Source organism: Sinocyclocheilus grahami, unplaced genomic scaffold (genome assembly GCF_001515645.1).
Source record: "Sinocyclocheilus grahami isolate Dianchi unplaced genomic scaffold, SAMN03320097.WGS_v1.1 scaffold185.1, whole genome shotgun sequence".
In the NCBI taxonomy this organism is placed as follows: Eukaryota; Metazoa; Chordata; class Actinopteri; order Cypriniformes; family Cyprinidae; genus Sinocyclocheilus; species Sinocyclocheilus grahami.
The window spans coordinates 109,711-129,579 of NW_015505364.1; the positions used below are offsets into that span (position 1 = coordinate 109,711).

A 19,869-nucleotide genomic window follows, 5' to 3' on the forward strand; every position below is an offset into this window, starting at 1 on the left:
TTGCTTAGCCTCTTTCCTATGTCACTTCCACAGCCTTGCGGTCATAAATAAACCGCAGATGTGTGGAACAACAACCCGTACAACCCACCCCCACTCCCAGATTGAGTTACATGCCCACAGTCTGCACACTTAGGGGGCCGTACCACTAATCACATGCCATAGTGGGGGTTATGGGCCACGGCAGCTCGCTTAACCTGTCACATGCTCAGTTTGATGAATGAAATCAATAAAAGTTATGTGTAGAAATCTGGAGTCAATGAAGGTATGGAACACGCACAAAGAACAAAGAAAAGATTTCGGCAAACATCCATTAGTAATACAAACAAACACACAATTGCTACAGACAAGCAATCTGAACTGCATTCCTGTTCAAGAATATGAAAAAGAAACACACAAACCTGTAAGGAGAAAGCTCGGAGTGCTGGGATTGGAATAAGAGCAGCCATGAAAAATGCCGTCACATTACTGATGGAAGTCAAAGCTACACTAGCCCCAGTCCTCTTCAGACATTCACCAGTGCGGTCCTGAGGAAGAAAGACAGAAAAAAAAATATATAAATAAACACTACATTGTCATCAAATCAACAGCAAGAATATTATTCTTACCACTAGATTCCACTTATAATGTTAGTCAAGGTTTCTTGCACCAAACATATGAGCTTTTCAAGTCCATTTTCCACCTTCTCTCGGACCCTGAGTACTAAACTGGCTGTTTTTGATATTGTACCACTGTACATAAATGACTCTGGTATGATTGGCTAACCTATTCACATGTGAAATGAGCAGCAATGTTCACTACTACGGATAAGCATTTGTCATTTTTTCTTTTCGAGTACTGGAAAGCTCAGTAGAATGATTAATTGTTTACCTTTTTTATGTTCAGTGTGAACTTATTCAACACTGTGATATAACGCAAACATTTATTCACTTAATTCTTTTTCATCTGAATGTGGTGCTTTGTACAACTATATTCTCATTTCAGTCGAACTTGTATTTTTTGGAGAACAATAATAATCGAGTAACTGGAAATTATGATAAACAATGATTCATTTATAATAAATACATTAAAAAAAATTTATTTTGATATTAAATGATCAAATATGGGGAAGGTGTAGTTCTAGGGCAAAATCCAATTTCTAAAAAAATTATTTTCACTCTCAGCAGGCCTAGATTACATTTGTCAATAACGATACAGACTTTAGTAGAACAGAAATTTAGTCTGACAAAATTATTCACCTTTAATAAATCACTGCCAGACTCATAACAACATTTGTGAAGGTATAACATGCGTTTAAGCGCACTGATGGCAGTCATGGCCTAATGGTTAGAGAGTCGGACTTGTAACCCAAAAGGTTGTGGGGTCGAGTCTCAGGTCCGGCAGGGATTGTAGGTGGGGGGAGTGAATAACCAGCACTGAGGTGAGACCCTTGAGCAAGGCACCCCCAACTGCTCCCCGGGCGCCGCAGCAATATGGCTGCCCACTGCTCTGGGTGTGTGTTCACGGTGTGTGTGTTCACTACTGTGTGTGTGCACTTGGATGGGTTAAATGCAGAGCAAAAATTCAGAGTATGGGTCACCATACATGGCCACACGTCACTTCACACACTGATGTTTTCATCGAAGAGAGCTGGTAATCACACAACCAGCCATGACAAATTAATGAGCTCAACTTCTGCTGAAAAGCTTTCCTTTCTCGCCCCGCTATTATGTGGATTTTTAGAGAGGAAATTTTTTTTTTGATTCATTTCCCTCCCTTCTCCTTATCCCTCACTCACACAGAAATATTTTCCATCAAAGGCAGGACACATCCTTTTAAACACGATTGGCTCGCTGTCTTGTTAGGATAAACTCTCTCTCCTCATTTCAAAGCCATTCAGGGTTTGAGACGCATGAGAAACAGTTCCAAACCCCACCTCCACACACAGAGGTAGAGATGAGGAGAAGGAAAGAAAGAGGGAAAGTTGTTTTCTGGTATCTGAGGACATGCAGGACCACACACAGAGAGCTTTAAGACAAGAGGGCTCTGCGCTCTCTCTCCCTCCTCCTTCGGGGAACTGTTTACTTTCCACACTAAAGTGTCGCTGCACGCTGTGCAATCTCACATAAACACAAGCCTGAACTCAGCCCGTCTGCATAAGAGTCATCTAAATCACCTTTCATACACGACCACACGTAAACGCACACGAAAGCTAAACAAAGATACCCTTGACAGATGTATTAACGGAAACGTATACACAATCTACAAAAAAAAAAAAAAACTGATCAAACTAACAACTCAAATCCTCAATGCCTGTGCTAGTATTGGTTTTTACAGAAATTGATTAAAGATTAACACCTGGCAGTACCACGGTAAAGTGATGATATCAGATGGTAATACCACAGTACTTTGATATAATAGAAAGGTACGGATAAAACTAAGAAGAATAAAAAGATTGTACTGCAGTGTACCAGCATGGACCAATTAATGAACAAATGACTGTAATGAGCTGCTCTTTTAATGAATACGCAGTTCAGAAATATTCAGGAGTTACCGGTTTGAATAAGCAAGACAAATCCTTTACTGAATGAACTGAGTATGTCTCCAGTTATCTTTACTTTTAGTTATTTTCATCTTCAAACAAAGCAAGTGTTTAACACTTAAGGTTTGTGAAATGTAAATCTGTATCATTACTGACTGATTGTTCATATGTCATTTTGAAGTTAAAAGATGCTTAATAAAAAATTTAATAATGATAATAATCAGGGCCTGAATTTTGTTTTGGACAATGGGGGGAATTCCGCCTATAGGTGGCTCTTATGGGGTGGGGGGGGGGGGGGAGTAAGGGTATTTTTAGAAATTTTTTTAAACTACAATCTTCCAACCTAAACGTTTCGTCACCCAGTGTATTTGTGCTTTGGTTGTGTGGGTGGGGTGGGGGGGGGGCGGTCGGGCTGGGGGGGGGGTGTGGGGGGGGGGGGGGTGTGGGTGAGTAAGGGTATTTTTAGACATATTTTTAAACTACAATCTTCCAACCTAAACGTTTCGTCACCCAGTGTATTTGTGCTTTACAATTTATAATGGTGTTGATATTTCAACAGTGAGGAAGATACTTAAAAAGAACTTTGATTTCAAAATATATTGAATATATTTTAACTAAAAAAGACAAGTAAACAGTTAGTAATAAAATAAGAATAGATAAAGCAATGGCACAAACAAATACAATAACAAGATACAACTAAAATTAACTGTGCTTGAACTTTTTCAGGTAGTTAGAGCATGTTACACATGAAAGATGTTACACTACCGATGGTGTCCATGTTTGCTCATGTGCGTGCGATGTACCTGTGTGGTAGCGGCGTTAAAGGAGATGCCCAAAAGTGAGCAGAGTCCCAGTCCAGCGGCGACAGAAAGAGTGACCAGTAACACTCCGGCCAGCCCGACCGCCCCCTGAGACTTGGCGCAGTCCCACCGCAGCATGGTCAGACACGCATAGGCAAGCTGCACACAGATAACATAGCTATAGCGTTAATCTGACATTATCACGTTACCGCAGCGCTGTTCTCATGAGTGCGGTCATGGCACAGCAGGGTCAGGCATGCACTGGCAAGCTGCATGTAACATAACACTAAAGGCCTATACACACCAAGTCTGAATTTTCAGCACGAAAAACAAGATTTTAAAATGAAAAACATCTATCCCTACGAACTCCTTCACACAATATATCGTACTGCAGAGATCAGTCGATTGTTTGATTCTGAGGCTAGGTCAATTGTTGTTACGGGGCCACCACACCAAGAGGGGTTGATTCTGCAATGGACACCCATTCTAGCATAAACAGGCTGTGCTGTAAATGCTGCCACCTCGGAATAAATGAGCAAATCTGTTATTAAAGAATGCTAAAATGATTTTGCTAACACTTCAGAATAAGGTTCAATTTGTAAACATTACTTAATGCATTAGGTATCATGAACTAACAATGAATAGTATAGTATTATACAACATTTTTTAACTTTGCATAATGGCATACATGTACATATAAGTCAAGTTGTATAAAAACAAATGTATTATGCAAAACCGTGAATTAACAAATAGTACATTTATAAATTACCAACCAATAAATTAACAACCAAGGTAAATAAATGCTTTTAAAAAATGTTAATTTACTAAATTAAAGATTACCAAATAAAGTTTACTATGAATATACTATTGTTAATTTAAATTTGTTAATAGTACATTAATGTTAATTTATACATCTTGAAATATTATATGTAAAATATAAACATTAACATTATGCAACATTAATAAATGCTATAAAAATATTGTTAGTATATAACACCTATTGCATTAACTAATGTTAACAAATTAAACTATTAATAAATTCTGTAAGAATATATAAAATGTTCATTATAAAACTACTATAGTTGATTTGTTAATTCATGTTTCTTCATGCATGCATTCATTAATGTTAATTCATACAACTTGAAATGCTATATGTAGGTAATAATTAACATGCAAGATTGGTAAATGCTATTAAAATGTTTAGTAGTTAGCTCATGACGCCTCAATGTAAAGTGTTACTCTGATTACTAACAGAAAAAATGAAGGAGAAAAAAAAGCAATGCATTTGGTTGCGACAGGACTGAAATACCTCCAGAAGTCATGTTTTCGATGCAACAACGTAAAACATCTAATACATGTGAAGGGTTTAGCGCACACATTTCTACACTGTCCCATCGTAACCTTTCCTGACCTTACAGATGTGCCCCGTTTTTCCAAGCTCACACTTAACCTGAGCGTTTAAAGTATGAAGAAGCGAAGAAAAGGGAAGTCAATGCCTTTGAAGGACTGCACTTAAATAGCTGGGTCCTACCCTCAAGAGACACAGCCCCTTTGGAATGTATGTATTACTTATGACTCAAGATGAATGCCTTTACACTGCATGAGTGCATGAATGTGAGTGTATGTTCCAGGAAACACAACGCTGGGCTGGAGGAATGAATTGGGCCTCCTAAACGGTTCCTAACAAGATCCAGTTTTAAGCAAAGTAAAACTTGATGCAAGAATGAATTACTACAAATACTACCGCAGAAACAATCATTGTAAATATGTCCACTAAAGTAGACTGCAGTCTGGACATTCACAGAGCACCTTTACATCCATTCCGTGAGATGATCCGTGGTGAAAGACGTGCATTTACCTCAGAGTATCTCCTCTGCCAGGCCTCTAGTATGGCAGCTGCTTTGTCCTCGTTCCAGTTGATGTGCGAGACCCCCTCGTAGCCCTTCAAGTGCTCGTACATCTGCTTTGGGGTCATGAGCTGGAACATGGTCTGAAGGGCCTGTGCACTGTGAGGAAGAGTAGAGTGAAAAGGTGATCTGAACATACAGTATAAACTGACCAAGTGTTTCATTGCTGAACAGATGTGAGATTGGAATAAGTGTGTTCCAAAATTGTTCCAATATTGAAGCATATGCGAAAAGTCCCCAGATGGTCTACTATTTCTGGTAGCAATTTTATGACATGGTGTCCCAAAACTTACTACTGCTACAAACTCAAAAGAATCTACTTTTTTTTCACACAAAAAAAAGTTTTGATATTTTCAGGTTGAAGCTTGAAACATAAATTCTCAGAAAATGTATTTATTACCAATATACTGAACCATCTGTTTATATGGTTCTAATCCCCTGACGTTGTAGGCAACAGTCTGAATCAGTCCGAATCAACTTAATTGACCCAAGACTCTTTACTCTGAATCATGAACTGAATCAGCTCATATCCTCAGTGAATCAACTCGTTATGTCTGTCTCGAAAAATGCCATTATATACTTAGTGAAAGCAATATTAAAATGCTAATTTTTAAGGTTATTAAAAGTTTCTGAATTTGTTATTATAAATATTTTTTAATAAAACAAAATGCTGTAGAACACTTTATTGGTTAACGTTTAGCGTTTCTTTTCTTGGGGGTGATGATGGCTGCTGCAAAAACAAAATTCTACAGCAAACACTGTCTTGACCTTGTCTGTCACTACTTGGGGATAAAAACCTTGAAAAGAACCACTAACATGCTGCCTGTCACTTTGCTCCACAGATGAGCTAAAACCGGCCCAACTGTCATTTTTAAGGTTATTAAAAGTTTCTGAATTTGTTATTATAAATATTTTTTAATTAAAACAAAATGCTGTAGAACACTTTATTGGTTAACGTTTAGCGTTTCTTTTCTTGGGGGTGATGATGGCTGCTGCAAAAACAAAATTCTACAGCAAACACTGTCTTGACCTTGTCTGTCACTACTTGGGGATAAAAACCTTGAAAAGAACCACTAACATGCTGCCTGTCACTTTGCTCCACAGATGAGCTAAAACCGGCCCAACTGTAGAGTACAGACTCCCTCAAGTGGACTTGTCAACCTACTATTGTTCAATGAACACTTCTTGAAACAAAAACCCTTGACGTTCTCTTTTCAGAAAACCATGGTTTTCAGAGTGAAAAGATTAATAGAAATCACAGTGGACGATTCCAAAGCCACTAGAGAATATTTTCAGTATTAACATTTTTGGGAGGTATGACAATGTTCTTTCATAATGAGGATGCTGAATTCTGTCCCCACTCAAGCTTAAAGAGGTCTGGGGAAAAAAATGTTTCGCTCTAGGAGTTAAAGGTGTGGGCTTCCTTCAGTCTGTGAGAATGAATACTAATATGCAGTTTACTAATGATTACAATCTGCCAAGAAAGAAACAAAACACAAGCCTTACACACTGTACGTGTGAGTGTGTACGAGAGAGGGAAAGACAAAGTGATCTTTTATCCACTGCCACGTAATGCCCAAAAATTGTCAAACTGTGACAAACTTAAAGACACACTTCATTTTTTCCTTTCTCACTCTTCTATGGTTTTCACAATAATTTATTCCCTTTACAAGTAAAATACATTAAAGGATGTGTTATGCACATAAAGATTATGCTTTTTCACTTTTTTAATTTTAGTCAGTGTGTAGTGTGTATGTTTGGGCATAAAAAAGATCTAGAAAGTTACAAATCTCAAAGTCCACTCCAAAGGGAGATATTTCGTTTTTTAAAAATCCATTTTCAAGAACTACAACAAACGACTCGTTTGGACTACAGCGTTTGTTTTCCGGGCTTTGTGATATCACAAAGCGGCTCATTGGAATATCATTACAAAGAATTCCCGCCTACAGAAATTGGAATGGTTGGGGGGTGGGGAGGGGCGAGGTTGTGGTTAGAACGCTAGGTTGAGTGAGCGCATCAGACGAGACGACGAAGAAGAAATGCTGCAGCAGAGTTTGGCAGAGAGAGAAGAAGAGCAGCTGCAGTGCTGTAGCTTCAAATTTTCGGCATGTCTAGAACAATTCTTACAAGTATAACACGACGTAGCTGGGCGCCGCGGACAAATGCTGAACGGCACCACCGGTGTGCCTACACACCGGTGGCATAAAGTATGATATATACTCAAAATCCAACACTTTTTTTTTTTTTTGCAAAATATAACAAGAGGTCACTTCCTTCCATTCCACTTAAACATGTCCATTCATGCTAAGCTTACTTGTAATACAAACTTTATGAACAAATTCTGCCTCCTGAGCGCAATAACGTCGCTCAGGGTTCGCAAACGTCGCGTATATGTGAATATTATACAAGAAAATGTCTCTTTATGGTCGCTGTGCGTGTGATGTGCTGTGCGAATTTTAAAGACGTGCGCTTTCGGTGTGCAACCGCCTGAAACGCAGTTTTTTTCACCTCCGTGCCCAAACGTCTTTGTTTGGGTTTCCGAAAGCGGATGACGGAAGTCTAAACTGTTTGCCAATCACAACTCACTGGGACAGCTAACCAATCACAACACATTTTGTTTTTCAGAAGGCGAACCTTCATCAAAGCCGGAACTAATCGAGCCGTTTGTGCCAGGCTGGGGAGAAAGGTATTTTAATAATGTAAATTATATGAAAAATAATGCGTTTTTCAAACCACCAAAGCATGAGAGCATGTTCTAGTACACCCCCAAAACAAAGACCCCTTTAAGATAAATCAATTTCTCTAAATGCCGTCAGCGTTAAAACCCTAAAGTTGTCTCTTACCTCAGAAGTCTGCCACAAGCAGGAACTAATCGAGCCGTTTGTGCCAGGCTGGGGAGAAAGGTATTTTAATAATGTAAATTATATGAAAAATAATGCGTTTTTCAAACCACCAAAGCATGAGAGCATGTTCTAGTACACCCCCAAAACAAAGACCCCTTTAAGATAAATCAATTTCTCTAAATGCCGTCAGCGTTAAAACCCTAAAGTTGTCTCTTACCTCTGAAGTCTGATTATACTGCCGTGCCGGGTGATCCCGCTCAGGGCCTGGCATCTCCCCACAACTAACAGCCCAACGCAGCAGTTTCACAAACCTCCCATACTTGTCTCAGTTGGTTTTTTCAGCCCCCTCTTTCTCTTGCTGCATCGTTACATGGTCTCCCGTCCCGCCCGTATGTTTGACTCTATCCTCAAAAGGCCTTCCTCGCACCGAGTTCACCCTCCCACTTTCTGTCCACTTCCATGGCTCCACTGACTGACTCTCTAAGCCGCTCCGTCTTTCCGTCCCTGCACCATCTTTCTCTCATTTCTCCCTCTTTCTATCATACTTTCCTTTTTTCTGTATGTTTCCTTCTGATCGCCCCTCTCTCTTTCTCTTCTGGCAGGCCTGTAGCGGTTCAGACCACATTGTATGTGCCTAACCAGGCTTGAGTCATTATTCCAAGTCCCCCAACCAGAACACAGTAAAATCCTTATTTACCATCCATGAAGGAGGGAAAGAGGGAGTGGGGAGGAGGGCAGAAAAACTTTTGCAGACTTGGTGGTTGTCTACTGAGTGTAACTGTTGCAAGGAGCCATTAGCAGCAGAAGTGGAACAATTGAGTGAGGCTTTGAGCGGTTCAGCATCACAATGAAGGCCTTCAGAAAACACCACAGGAGACTGTGGAGCACCACTTAGCACAGTATTTAATCATAATATATTTAATTGATTCATTTAACTTTTTTTTTTTTTATATATTCTTCATGGAACATATACAGATTATATTATCGTCAAACTGAACCAAAATACACAGGGAAATGCAAAAACAAAACTTGATTTAATAATCAAACATACTTCCTGCACTTTATGGACTTAATCTTACATGCATAGTGTAAGTGTTTTTTGCCATTTTTTGCTGCTTTCTGTTTAACTCGTAGTTAATATTTCACTTGCTGAGTTTCACTGATTATCGAATTTCACCATACAGAGACTAAAAATGATTTAAATCACATTAAACATCTTGCCTGAATTAAGTTTTTAAAGAGGTCATTTATTAAATAAACACTATAAAATCATCTTTTCACCACCTCTCTTGGTTGGAAGGAAAAACTTTTTCCTTTAAATTTAGTTTGCTTGTTGGCCTTCCTCGCACCGAGTTCACCCTCCCACTTTCTGTCCACTTCCACGGCTCCACTGACTGACTCTCTAAGCCGCTCCGCCTTTCCGTCCCTGCACCATCTTTCTCTCATTTCTCCCTCTTTCTATCATACTTTCCTTTTTTCTGTATGTTTCCTTCTGATCGCCCCTCTCTCTTTCTCTTCTGGCAGACCTGCAGCGGTTCAGACCACATTGTATGTGCCTAACCAGGCTTGAGTCATTATTCCAAGTCCCCCAACCAGAACACAGTAAAATCCTTATTTACCATCCATGAAGGAGGGAAAGAGGGAGTGGGGAGGAGGGCAGAAAAACTTTTGCAGAGTTGGTGGTTGTCTACTGAGTGTAACTGTTGCAAGGAGCCATTAGCAGCAGAAGTGGAACAATTGTGTGAGGCTTTGAGCGGTTCAGCATCACAATGAAGGCCTTCAGAAAACACCACAGGAGACTGTGGAGCACCACTTAGCACAGTATTTAATCATGATATATTTAATTGATTCATTTAACTTTTTTTTTTATTTATATTCTTCATGGAACATATACAGATTATATTATCGAAAAAACTGAACCAAAATACACAGGGAAATGCAAAAACAAAACTTGATTTAATAATCAAACATACTTCCTGCACTTTATGGACTTAATCTTACATGCATAGTGTAAGTGTTTTTTGCCATTTTTTGCTGCTTTCTGTTTAACTCGTAGTTAATATTTCACTTGCTGAGTTTCACTGATTATCGAATTTCACCATACAGAGACTAAAAATGATTTAAATCACATTAAACATCTTGCCTGAATTAAGTTTTTAAAGAGGTCATTTATTAAATAAACACTATAAAATCATCTTTTCACCACCTCTCTTGGTTGGAAGGAAAAACTTTTTCCTTTAAATTTAGTTTGCTTGTTTATTGGTTTTCAACATGGCTCTATTCACAGGAAGGACATGTCAGTGAAGTGTTTAGTGTATGAAAATGGCCTTTCTGGCAAATCAACGTGATGACAAGAACCAGACGGGACAGGATCAAACATTACAGGCTCCAAGCAAATACAGAAAGGTGTGTAACTTACGGGAGGTAGACCATTCCTGAATGTAGCTTAGCACCTTCCCAGAAGCAGTCTAGAGGAGTGATGATCAGACATGGGTGCAGTTTCTCTATAATCTGAAAAGTTCATGCTCTATTACTGTAACAAGCCCTTAGAGGTCCTCCTCTGAATTTTAATAATTTCTACTAAAACGTCAATCTAAAAAGATATTGTAACCCTTCTTACTTACCTGGTCCACTAAATTGGTTTCTGTAACAATTTCTCCTGATTTGAAGCATAAATGTTCCAATTTCCATTGCCTGAAAACAACAGTGGAAATTAGTTGAACTATAATTTTGTGAATAACAATTAAAGCAGAAAACTTAAAAGACAAAGTGACCAGTTACAGAACTTAAAATACACACTTTCCCAAATTTTAACCTATATTTTTTGTTGATAAAAAAGTCCAATGACATGTTATATGTCAACTACCCAAAAAGAAATAACTGTTCAGAAGCTGTTGTGCCGTTACCTGTTGTACATGTAAATTTGCACTCTGCTGGCCTTTATGGCAGAGTCGAGGTGCTGCTTCAGTGCCTCTACAGTCAGAATGTTAGCACCTTCCTGTCGCGGCGTCTGTATCATGAGCTGAGGACTAAACATGGCCTCCTCTCCGATCTTCTGCCTCGTGTATTTGAGTTCCTGATTCACCCTGCCGCCCACTATGAAATGGAGAAGAAAAGTGACAGAGAAGACTTTCAGATGATGCTCTATAAACTTTTAGTATGTTTATTTATAAGCAGATTTAAGAGGAAACATAAAATAATATGGAGAAAAGGGGAATTAAATGCAACATTTGGCCTAAATGTTGCTTCAAACTCCACAGCTTAATGTGTTGGAACTAAAGAAACAGTTTTGTATGCTGTGTGTGTGTGTGTGTGTTTTTGTTTTACACTTTTCCGTCCACCACCAAATTATCAACCCCCCACAACTGAATCAAAATGCATGGACAATGCAACAAAATGGTCCTAACTACAGAAATAAAAACAATACTATTTGGGTAATACATTTTTATAGTTATAATTCAATTTGATGTTCATAATACAATTAAGTTCAATATTTAGACTTTTTTAATTCAAATTTAAATGTATTTTATTAGAATTTAATTATATAGCCATACATTTCAAAAAACTAATTTTCTAGTTCAAATTTTACTGAATGTAATGATGTGGATTTCAGTGAGTGAGCCAGATGATAACTTGCACACATTAGTTCATTCAGCAAAACATTCATAAAACTGATTCAATTCGTTAAAAGAATCGACTAGTAAGAGTCATTCGTTTGTCAACCCAGATGACACTAGTTGTAAAGTGTTTTTTTTTGCATGCAAAGACATTTTCTCTGTATTATTTCGCAGGAAACTGTATTTTTAGCTTATCACATTCAGTTCATCAAGCTACAACTCACATGTGGTGAGGAATAATGATTGCATAATTTATTTATTTACAAATGTATTCACTTGTTAACATAAATAAGCAGTTGAAAAACCCACAAGAAACAAAGAAGCATGATAAAAAGTCACTTAGAATTCTTCGGTGACAAACAGTCATAACTTTCACTGCCGTCACACAGGGTCAAGCACAGTCTCATGATAATCAATCATATCCTCCAGCCTCGATGAAAGGAAACGCTAACACATGTACAGGCTCCCATATGTCCTGTTAACTTGACTTCAAAATGCCTTTCAGTACACCCTTTAACACCTGCAGTCTTCTTCCCTGCCTTCAAATTCAGGCCTATGAGTTATGAGTGTGCGCGCAAGTGCGTCTGCAAGCGCACACGTGTGTGTATGTGCTCGGCTGCTTTATTGCACTCGGGCAGTGGCGTCGTTGTGTGGCACACACAGCTACAAAAGCAGCCTTTCAAAGCGTCCTGCTGAACACCGTCCAAGCCTGACTCTCAAAGCTGTCGATTCTTCATGCGCTCTCTACCTGACCTCCGAGAATAGAAGACTTCTCCATTTCCAGGATCAAGCACCCTAGAGAAGCGGGCAACACTGTTCACAAGGACTTCACAGTTATTCTGAACCAGGTAATTGTACAGTCACAGACAGGTAATCTGTCAATTCCTCGTAACGTAATCAAGCAAATCATCTACTGGTGTGATGTGTTTTGGACGACAGTTTGCATGATTCTGAAGCTCTTCTGAGATGCGGAAGCAGGGAGGAGGGTTCATTCGTGGTCAACTATCACACTTTGAAGTACCGAAGGCATATTCAACCATATTTCACTGAACTATTCTGCCAGAGAAGATATTCTGAAGGCCAAAAATATACACAAATGTGAAAGCTTTGCTTGTGAATTACAAGGGGGTGGTCCTGTTTTTAAAACTTTACATGAGTTGTTGCATTGGCGCCAGCAAAAAAATAAAATAAAAATTGATTTACCTTCAAATGTATGTGTTCCAAAGCTAGTGTATAAGGATATTGAGGTACATTTTCAGTACATTTCAGAAAGTGTGTAACAAAGGTTAAACATAATGGCACTCGCATGATCCCCCTTAAACTGTATTATTTAGGGGAAAGAATCAAAGTCTGAAACCTACAAGCAAAACGAGCTGTAACAAGAGACATTTCAAAAATATTCTTCAATAGAACGAACCAAATAGAACAAAAAGTGACCCTCAACTACAAGGCACCAACTTTAAGAGTGTGCTTTCTACTTTTGTACCACATGAACAAAGAAAAATTAAGTCAGAATCATGTTAGTGATTTCCAGTGTTTTTCAAAGAACTTACCGGTTTTAAACCCAAGTTCTCTCCCACCTAGTTGTGAGTGGCAACAAGACTTAGGGTGCTTTCACACCTGGCCTGTTTCCCCCGTTCGTTTGGGCATATGTGAACACGACAATCGCGCTCAGATCTGTGCCAAAACAATCGGTCCGAGATCGCCTGAACGAGGTGGTCTCGGCTCGATTGAAAACGAACTCTGGAGCGGTTCGGTTGTAGTGAGAAAGCAATCCGGGGGGGGGGGGAAAAACAATCTGTAACAAGTTATAAGCTATAATCCAATTTAACAATGGTTTGCAATTCACGAGACAGACATGAGTTGAATATTTTCAAACCATTGTAATTGTATTACAGTTGAAAATAACCATGTTTTTTTTCTCAGGGCAGACCACCCAGCCAGTGAAAAAGGATGAGAAGGAGGGAAACGTCTAGAAGCATTATGAAAAAGTAGAGGATTTATTTTTTCTTGAGCCCAAACGTACATCTGATCTTGTTTTGGGGCATGTTTATAATATCGCTCATTAATTGCAGCTTCAAGCGAGCCTGAACTTTACTTCAACATGATTATTGGGACCAGGTTGACTACGTTCCAAACAAGCTTAGCATGTTCCTGATTTTGAGGCCCTGGGAACACCAACATGCTTTGGGGATGACATCAGAAATGTCTCCACTCTGGATTAACATGAACTAGGTCACCTTCACATCATGAATGGCTCCTCAGATGTATGTTAAGACCTACAGAGGCAACAGGAAGGAACTATAACAATGCACGTCACTCACTTTACAGAGAAATACTTCAATATTGCTGGAAACGTCATGTTATGACCTGAACCCTGAAGAATTCAAATCCCCTCCAGAGATGCACAGGTTCTGGGGTCACAAATGGCCTTGCCTCAGGTGTGAAATTAACACTAAAAGAAAATGTGTGAGTGAGAAAGAATGACAAAGAACAAGAGGTGAATTCAGTCAAACATGACAGCAGGTGTGTTTAAAGCTCTTTGAAAAACCAGCACGATTGTGTAATCCTGCGGATAAAATCTTGAGAAAAAAGCCCATGAACTGCATCAACAAAGACAGGTGCAGATAAATTCCTTTTGCAGGGAAATGGAAATGGTGTGAAACACAATCTTCTAGATCACAATATTGAACCATATGTGGTAATCAATTAAAAAAACCTTATGATAAGGACGAAGATGTGAAAGACGAATCAACTCGGTGTTCGCGCGCTGTCGGAAACGCGTCTCTGTCTGTGTGAGCACACTTTGCACGTGTGCGGCAGAACGGAAGGGACGCTGTGCAAGATCGTGCACGCGATTCAGGTGTGAGTCAGACAGCAAGACAAGACGGCAAAGAGTTGTTTTCTGCAACTTATTGCACTTAACTCTTTTTAATGTCAAGCAATTCTCTGCTATATGCGTCAACCTAAAACTTTGACCTTTTGCAACGTTTTGACTAGAGATGCACCGATTGCAATTTTCTTAGCAGACTCCGATTTCCGATTTTTTTGTTAGTGTGATCTGCCGATACCGATTTTTACTATATTTGAGTAAAAACTGATAAGCAATATATATATTTAACTATAATTGACAGCATATACAAACAAAAATCTACTTTTCTTCAATGCAAAGTTTTATAAAAAAAAAAAAAACACAAGTAAAAAGTCAGTAATAAAATAAGAACAAATAAAAATGGCAAACAACAGCACAAATAAATGCAATAGAATAAAAAGAGCTATGAAACTAAATTTTTCAGGTTAAGTAAGTTTTTATTCAGTTAAGAAATATTACAGAAATTAAAGTAATCAAATGTAAAATAACACATCCAGTGTTATTTTACATTTGATTACTTTAATTTCTGTAGTCTTCATTGTAAAAATTAAATACAGATTAATGCTTACCATTAAAGTTATAAAACGTATTCAGTCAAGAGCAGAAAATTATTTTCTTTGTCTTTTGTTCTTTGATTAACATGACAGACAGCAGCATAAATATTGGACTGCGGTCCCTTTAAGGTTTTATCCACGAACCCAATATACTGTTACACAACACGCGTTCTCTTTCTCAACTATTTAACGTTCCAAAATTGACTGTGTTTAACTGGATACTCACCAAAACGGGCATTTTGACAATGTTTTATGTATTTGAACGTTTTAGCGCAGTTAGCCACTCATTTTGGTATTTGTGGCTCACAAGCTGTTTGAGACTGAGCATTATATGAAAAATAATGCGTTTTTCAAACCACCAAAGCATGAGAGCATGTTCTAGTACACCCCCAAAACAAAGACCCCTTTAAGATAAATCAATTTCTCTAAATGCCGTCAGCGTTAAAACCCCAAAGTTGTCTCTTACCTCAGAAGTCTGCCACTGTCGTTCTTCTTGATCCCACCTACGATAAGCTCCTCCTGCCATTGCATGTACTTTTTGGAAAGCCCATAGCAGCCACCAGTCAGAACACGAGCCACGTCAAAAGGCTTAAGAATATGACAGATCATAAATCTGAGACATGCTCAAATTGCAAAACAACATTGCTTTAATTAGTGAATCTTTGTCTGTAGCCTATGATTGGGAAAACAGAAAACAGATACCCAACACAGAATAACAAATAATCGCAAATTATTTTCAGCTATTGCTCTATGTCATCCCTTGTATGCAGAACTCACCTGTGTCATGTTCTTGTTGGGAGCTGACAACGGGCAGTCGGGGTCCGCGGGATTCAGGCAGGGGCGGTCCATATAGCCATGACCCACCTCTGCTTTGACCAGCATCTCCTCCCAGCTGTCCACCGGATACTTCAGCATCTTCAGCTCAGCAATGAATCCCATCGGATCAAAGTTGGTCCACTGCACTTGGTCTTTGCCACTATGGGAAAAAATAAACAATTTTATTGATGTGGCCTTAGGGGTTTACAGCATCAAATACAGTCTGATGAAGCACAATGGAATTTAATTGAACTCACTAATGCTGCATGTGTTTGATCAAAAATACTATTATGAAATACTATTACAATTTAAAATAATTATTTTCTATTTTAATATATTTTAATATGTAATTTATTCCTGCCATGGCAAAGCTGAATTTTCAGCAACGTTACTTCAGTCTTCAGCGTCACATGATCCTTCAGAAATCATCATAATTCTAATTCTAAGTGCTCAAGAAACATTTCTTACTATTATCAATGTTGAAAACAGTTGCGCTGCTTAATATTTCTGCAGAAACTGTAAAACAATTTTCAGGATTCTTTCATAAAATCAGTTTTATAAGTCCTTGCAGAATAGAAGTATTCAATTCTTTCAAAAAGTAAAATCTGACTGACCCTAAACTTTTGAAGGGTAGTGTATGTTTAACCATGAAGGAGAAGCACGGACTGAGCCCTGCTTATGGGATGTTGGATGTGCTTAAAGTAGTTCGGCATAACTACGGGTAGCGGATGAAGGGTGACTGGATGGAATTCCGAAGGCTTAGGGATTGATGGACGCTGCACGTCACAGCGGTGGCAGCACTAATGTCGCTGGGATTGGATTTCAGCCTGCCTCCATAATAACAGCTTTGAGAAAATGGAATCAATCCACTCATCTGATCTTTATCCCCTCTAATTATACTGCCGTGCCGGGTGATCCCGCTCAGGGCCTGGCATCTCCCCACAACTAACAGCCCAACGCAGCAGTTTCACAAACCTCCCATACTTGTCTCAGTTGGTTTTTTCAGCACCCTCTTTCTCTTGCTGCATCGTTACATGGTCTCCCGTCCCGCCCGTATGTTTGACTCTATCCTCAAATGGCCTTCCTCGCACCGAGTTCACCCTCCCACTTTCTGTCCACTTCCACGGCTCCACTGACTGACTCTCTAAGCCGCTCCGCCTTTCCGTCCCTGCACCATCTTTCTCTCATTTCTCCCTCTTTCTATCATACTTTCCTTTTTTCTGTATGTTTCCTTCTGATCGCCCCTCTCTCTTTCTCTTCTGGCAGACCTGCAGCGGTTCAGACCACATTGTATGTGCCTAACCAGGCTTGAGTCATTATTCCAAGTCCCCCAACCAGAACACAGTAAAATCCTTATTTACCATCCATGAAGGAGGGAAAGAGGGAGTGGGGAGGAGGGCAGAAAAACTTTTGCAGACTTGGTGGTTGTCTACTGAGTGTAACTGTTGCAAGGAGCCATTAGCAGCAGAAGTGGAACAATTGTGTGAGGCTTTCGGTTCAGCATCACAATGAAGGCCTTCAGAAAACACCACAGGAGACTGTGGAGCACCACTTAGCACAGTATTTAATCATGATATATTTAATTGATTCATTTAACTTTTTTTTTTATTTATATTCTTCATGGAACATATACAGATTATATTATCGAAAAAACTGAACCAAAATACACAGGGAAATGCAAAAACAAAACTTGATTTAATAATCAAACATACTTCCTGCACTTTATGGACTTAATCTTACATGCATAGTGTAAGTGTTTTTTGCCATTTTTTGCTGCTTTCTGTTTAACTCGTAGTTAATATTTCACTTGCTGAGTTTCACTGATTATCGAATTTCACCATACAGAGACTAAAAATGATTTAAATCACATTAAACATCTTGCCTGAATTAAGTTTTTAAAGCAATTAAGTTCAATATTTAGACTTTTTTAATTCAAATTTAAATGTATTTTATTAGAATTTAATTATATAGCCATACATTTCAAAAAACTAATTTTCTAGTTCAAATTTTACTGAATGTAATGATGTGGATTTCAGTGAGTGAGCCAGATGATAACTTGCACACATTAGTTCATTCAGCAAAACATTCATAAAACTTCCAATTTAACAATGGTTTGCAATTCACGAGACAGACATGAGTTGAATATTTTCAAACCATTGTAATTGTATTACAGTTGAAAATAACCATGTTTTTTTTCTCAGGGCAGACCACCCAGCCAGTGAAAAAGGATGAGAAGGAGGGAAACGTCTAGAAGCATTATGAAAAAGTAGAGGATTTATTTTTTCTTGAGCCCAAACGTACATCTGATCTTGTTTTGGGGCATGTTTATAATATCGCTCATTAATTGCAGCTTCAAGCGAGCCTGAACTTTACTTCAACATGATTATTGGGACCAGGTTGACTACGTTCCAAACAAGCTTAGCATGTTCCTGATTTTGAGGCCCTGGGAACACCAACATGCTTTGGGGATGACATCAGAAATGTCTCCACTCTGGATTAACATGAACTAGGTCACCTTCACATCATGAATGGCTCCTCAGATGTATGTTAAGACCTACAGAGGCAACAGGAAGGAACTATAACAATGCACGTCACTCACTTTACAGAGAAATACTTCAATATTGCTGGAAACGTCATGTTATGACCTGAACCCTGAAGAATTCAAATCCCCTCCAGAGATGCACAGGTTCTGGGGTCACAAATGGCCTTGCCTCAGGTGTGAAATTAACACTAAAAGAAAATGTGTGAGTGAGAAAGAATGACAAAGAACAAGAGGGGAATTCAGTCAAACATGACAGCAGGTGTGTTTAAAGCTCTTTGAAAAACCAGCACGATTGTGTAATCCTGCGGATAAAATCTTGAGAAAAAAGCCCATGAACTGCATCAACAAAGACAGGTGCAGATAAATTCCTTTTGCAGGGAAATGGAAATGGTGTGAAACACAATCTTCTAGATCACAATATTGAACCATATGTGGTAATCAATTAAAAAAACCTTATGATAAGGACGAAGATGTGAAAGACGAATCAACTCGGTGTTCGCGCGCTGTCGGAAACGCGTCTCTGTCTGTGTGAGCACACTTTGCACGTGTGCGGCAGAACGGAAGGGACGCTGTGCAAGATCGTGCACGCGATTCAGGTGTGAGTCAGACAGCAAAAACAGGACAGCAAAGAGTTGTTTTCTGCAACTTATTGCACTTAACTCTTTTTAATGTCAAGCAATTCTCTGCTATATGCGTCAACCTAAAACTTTGACCTTTTGCAACGTTTTGACTAGAGATGCACCGATTGCAATTTTCTTGGCAGACTCCGATTTCCGATTTTTTTTGTTAGTGTGATCTGCCGATACCGATTTTTACTATATTTGAGTAAAAACTGATAAGCAATATATATATTTAACTATAATTGACAGCATATACAAACAAAAATCTACTTTTCTTCAATGCAAAGTTTTATAAAAAAAAAAAAACACAAGTAAAAAGTCAGTAATAAAATAAGAACAAATAAAAATGGCAAACAACAGCACAAATAAATGCAATAGAATAAAAAGAGCTATGAAACTAAATTTTTCAGGTTAAGTAAGTTTTTATTCAGTTAAGAAATATTACAGAAATTAAAAAACAGGACAGCAAAGAGTTGTTTTCTGCAACTTATTGCACTTAACTCTTTTTAATGTCAAGCAATTCTCTGCTATATGCGTCGACCTAAAACTTTGACCTTTTGCAACGTTTTGACTAGAGATGCACCGATTGCAATTTTCTTAGCAGACTCCGATTTCCGATTTTTTTGTTAGTGTGATCTGCCGATACCGATTTTTACTATATTTGAGTAAAAACTGATAAGCAATATATATATTTAACTATAATTGACAGCATATACAAACAAAAATCTACTTTTCTTCAATGCAAAGTTTTATAAAAAAAAAAAAAAAAAAGTAAAAAGT

The 19,869-nt window shown here is 38.5% G+C and overlaps 1 protein-coding gene across 1 annotated transcript in view; it reads right to left on the reverse strand.

The window, feature by feature from the left end:
* Positions 1-17,115, reverse strand: part of LOC107594528 (protein patched homolog 1-like) — a 33,515-nt gene extending 16,400 nt beyond the window's left edge. Inside the window, exons 1-6 of the mRNA XM_016284609.1 lie at positions 17,036-17,115; positions 15,889-16,087; positions 15,578-15,699; positions 5,177-5,324; positions 3,322-3,477; positions 399-524 (exon numbers count right to left, since the gene is read on the reverse strand). Of these exons, the coding sequence (XP_016140095.1) occupies positions 399-524; positions 3,322-3,477; positions 5,177-5,324; positions 15,578-15,699; positions 15,889-16,087; positions 17,036-17,115 (831 nt within the window). The remainder of the gene's footprint in view (positions 1-398; positions 525-3,321; positions 3,478-5,176; positions 5,325-15,577; positions 15,700-15,888; positions 16,088-17,035) is intronic.
* Between the last annotated feature and the right edge of the window lie 2,754 nt (positions 17,116-19,869).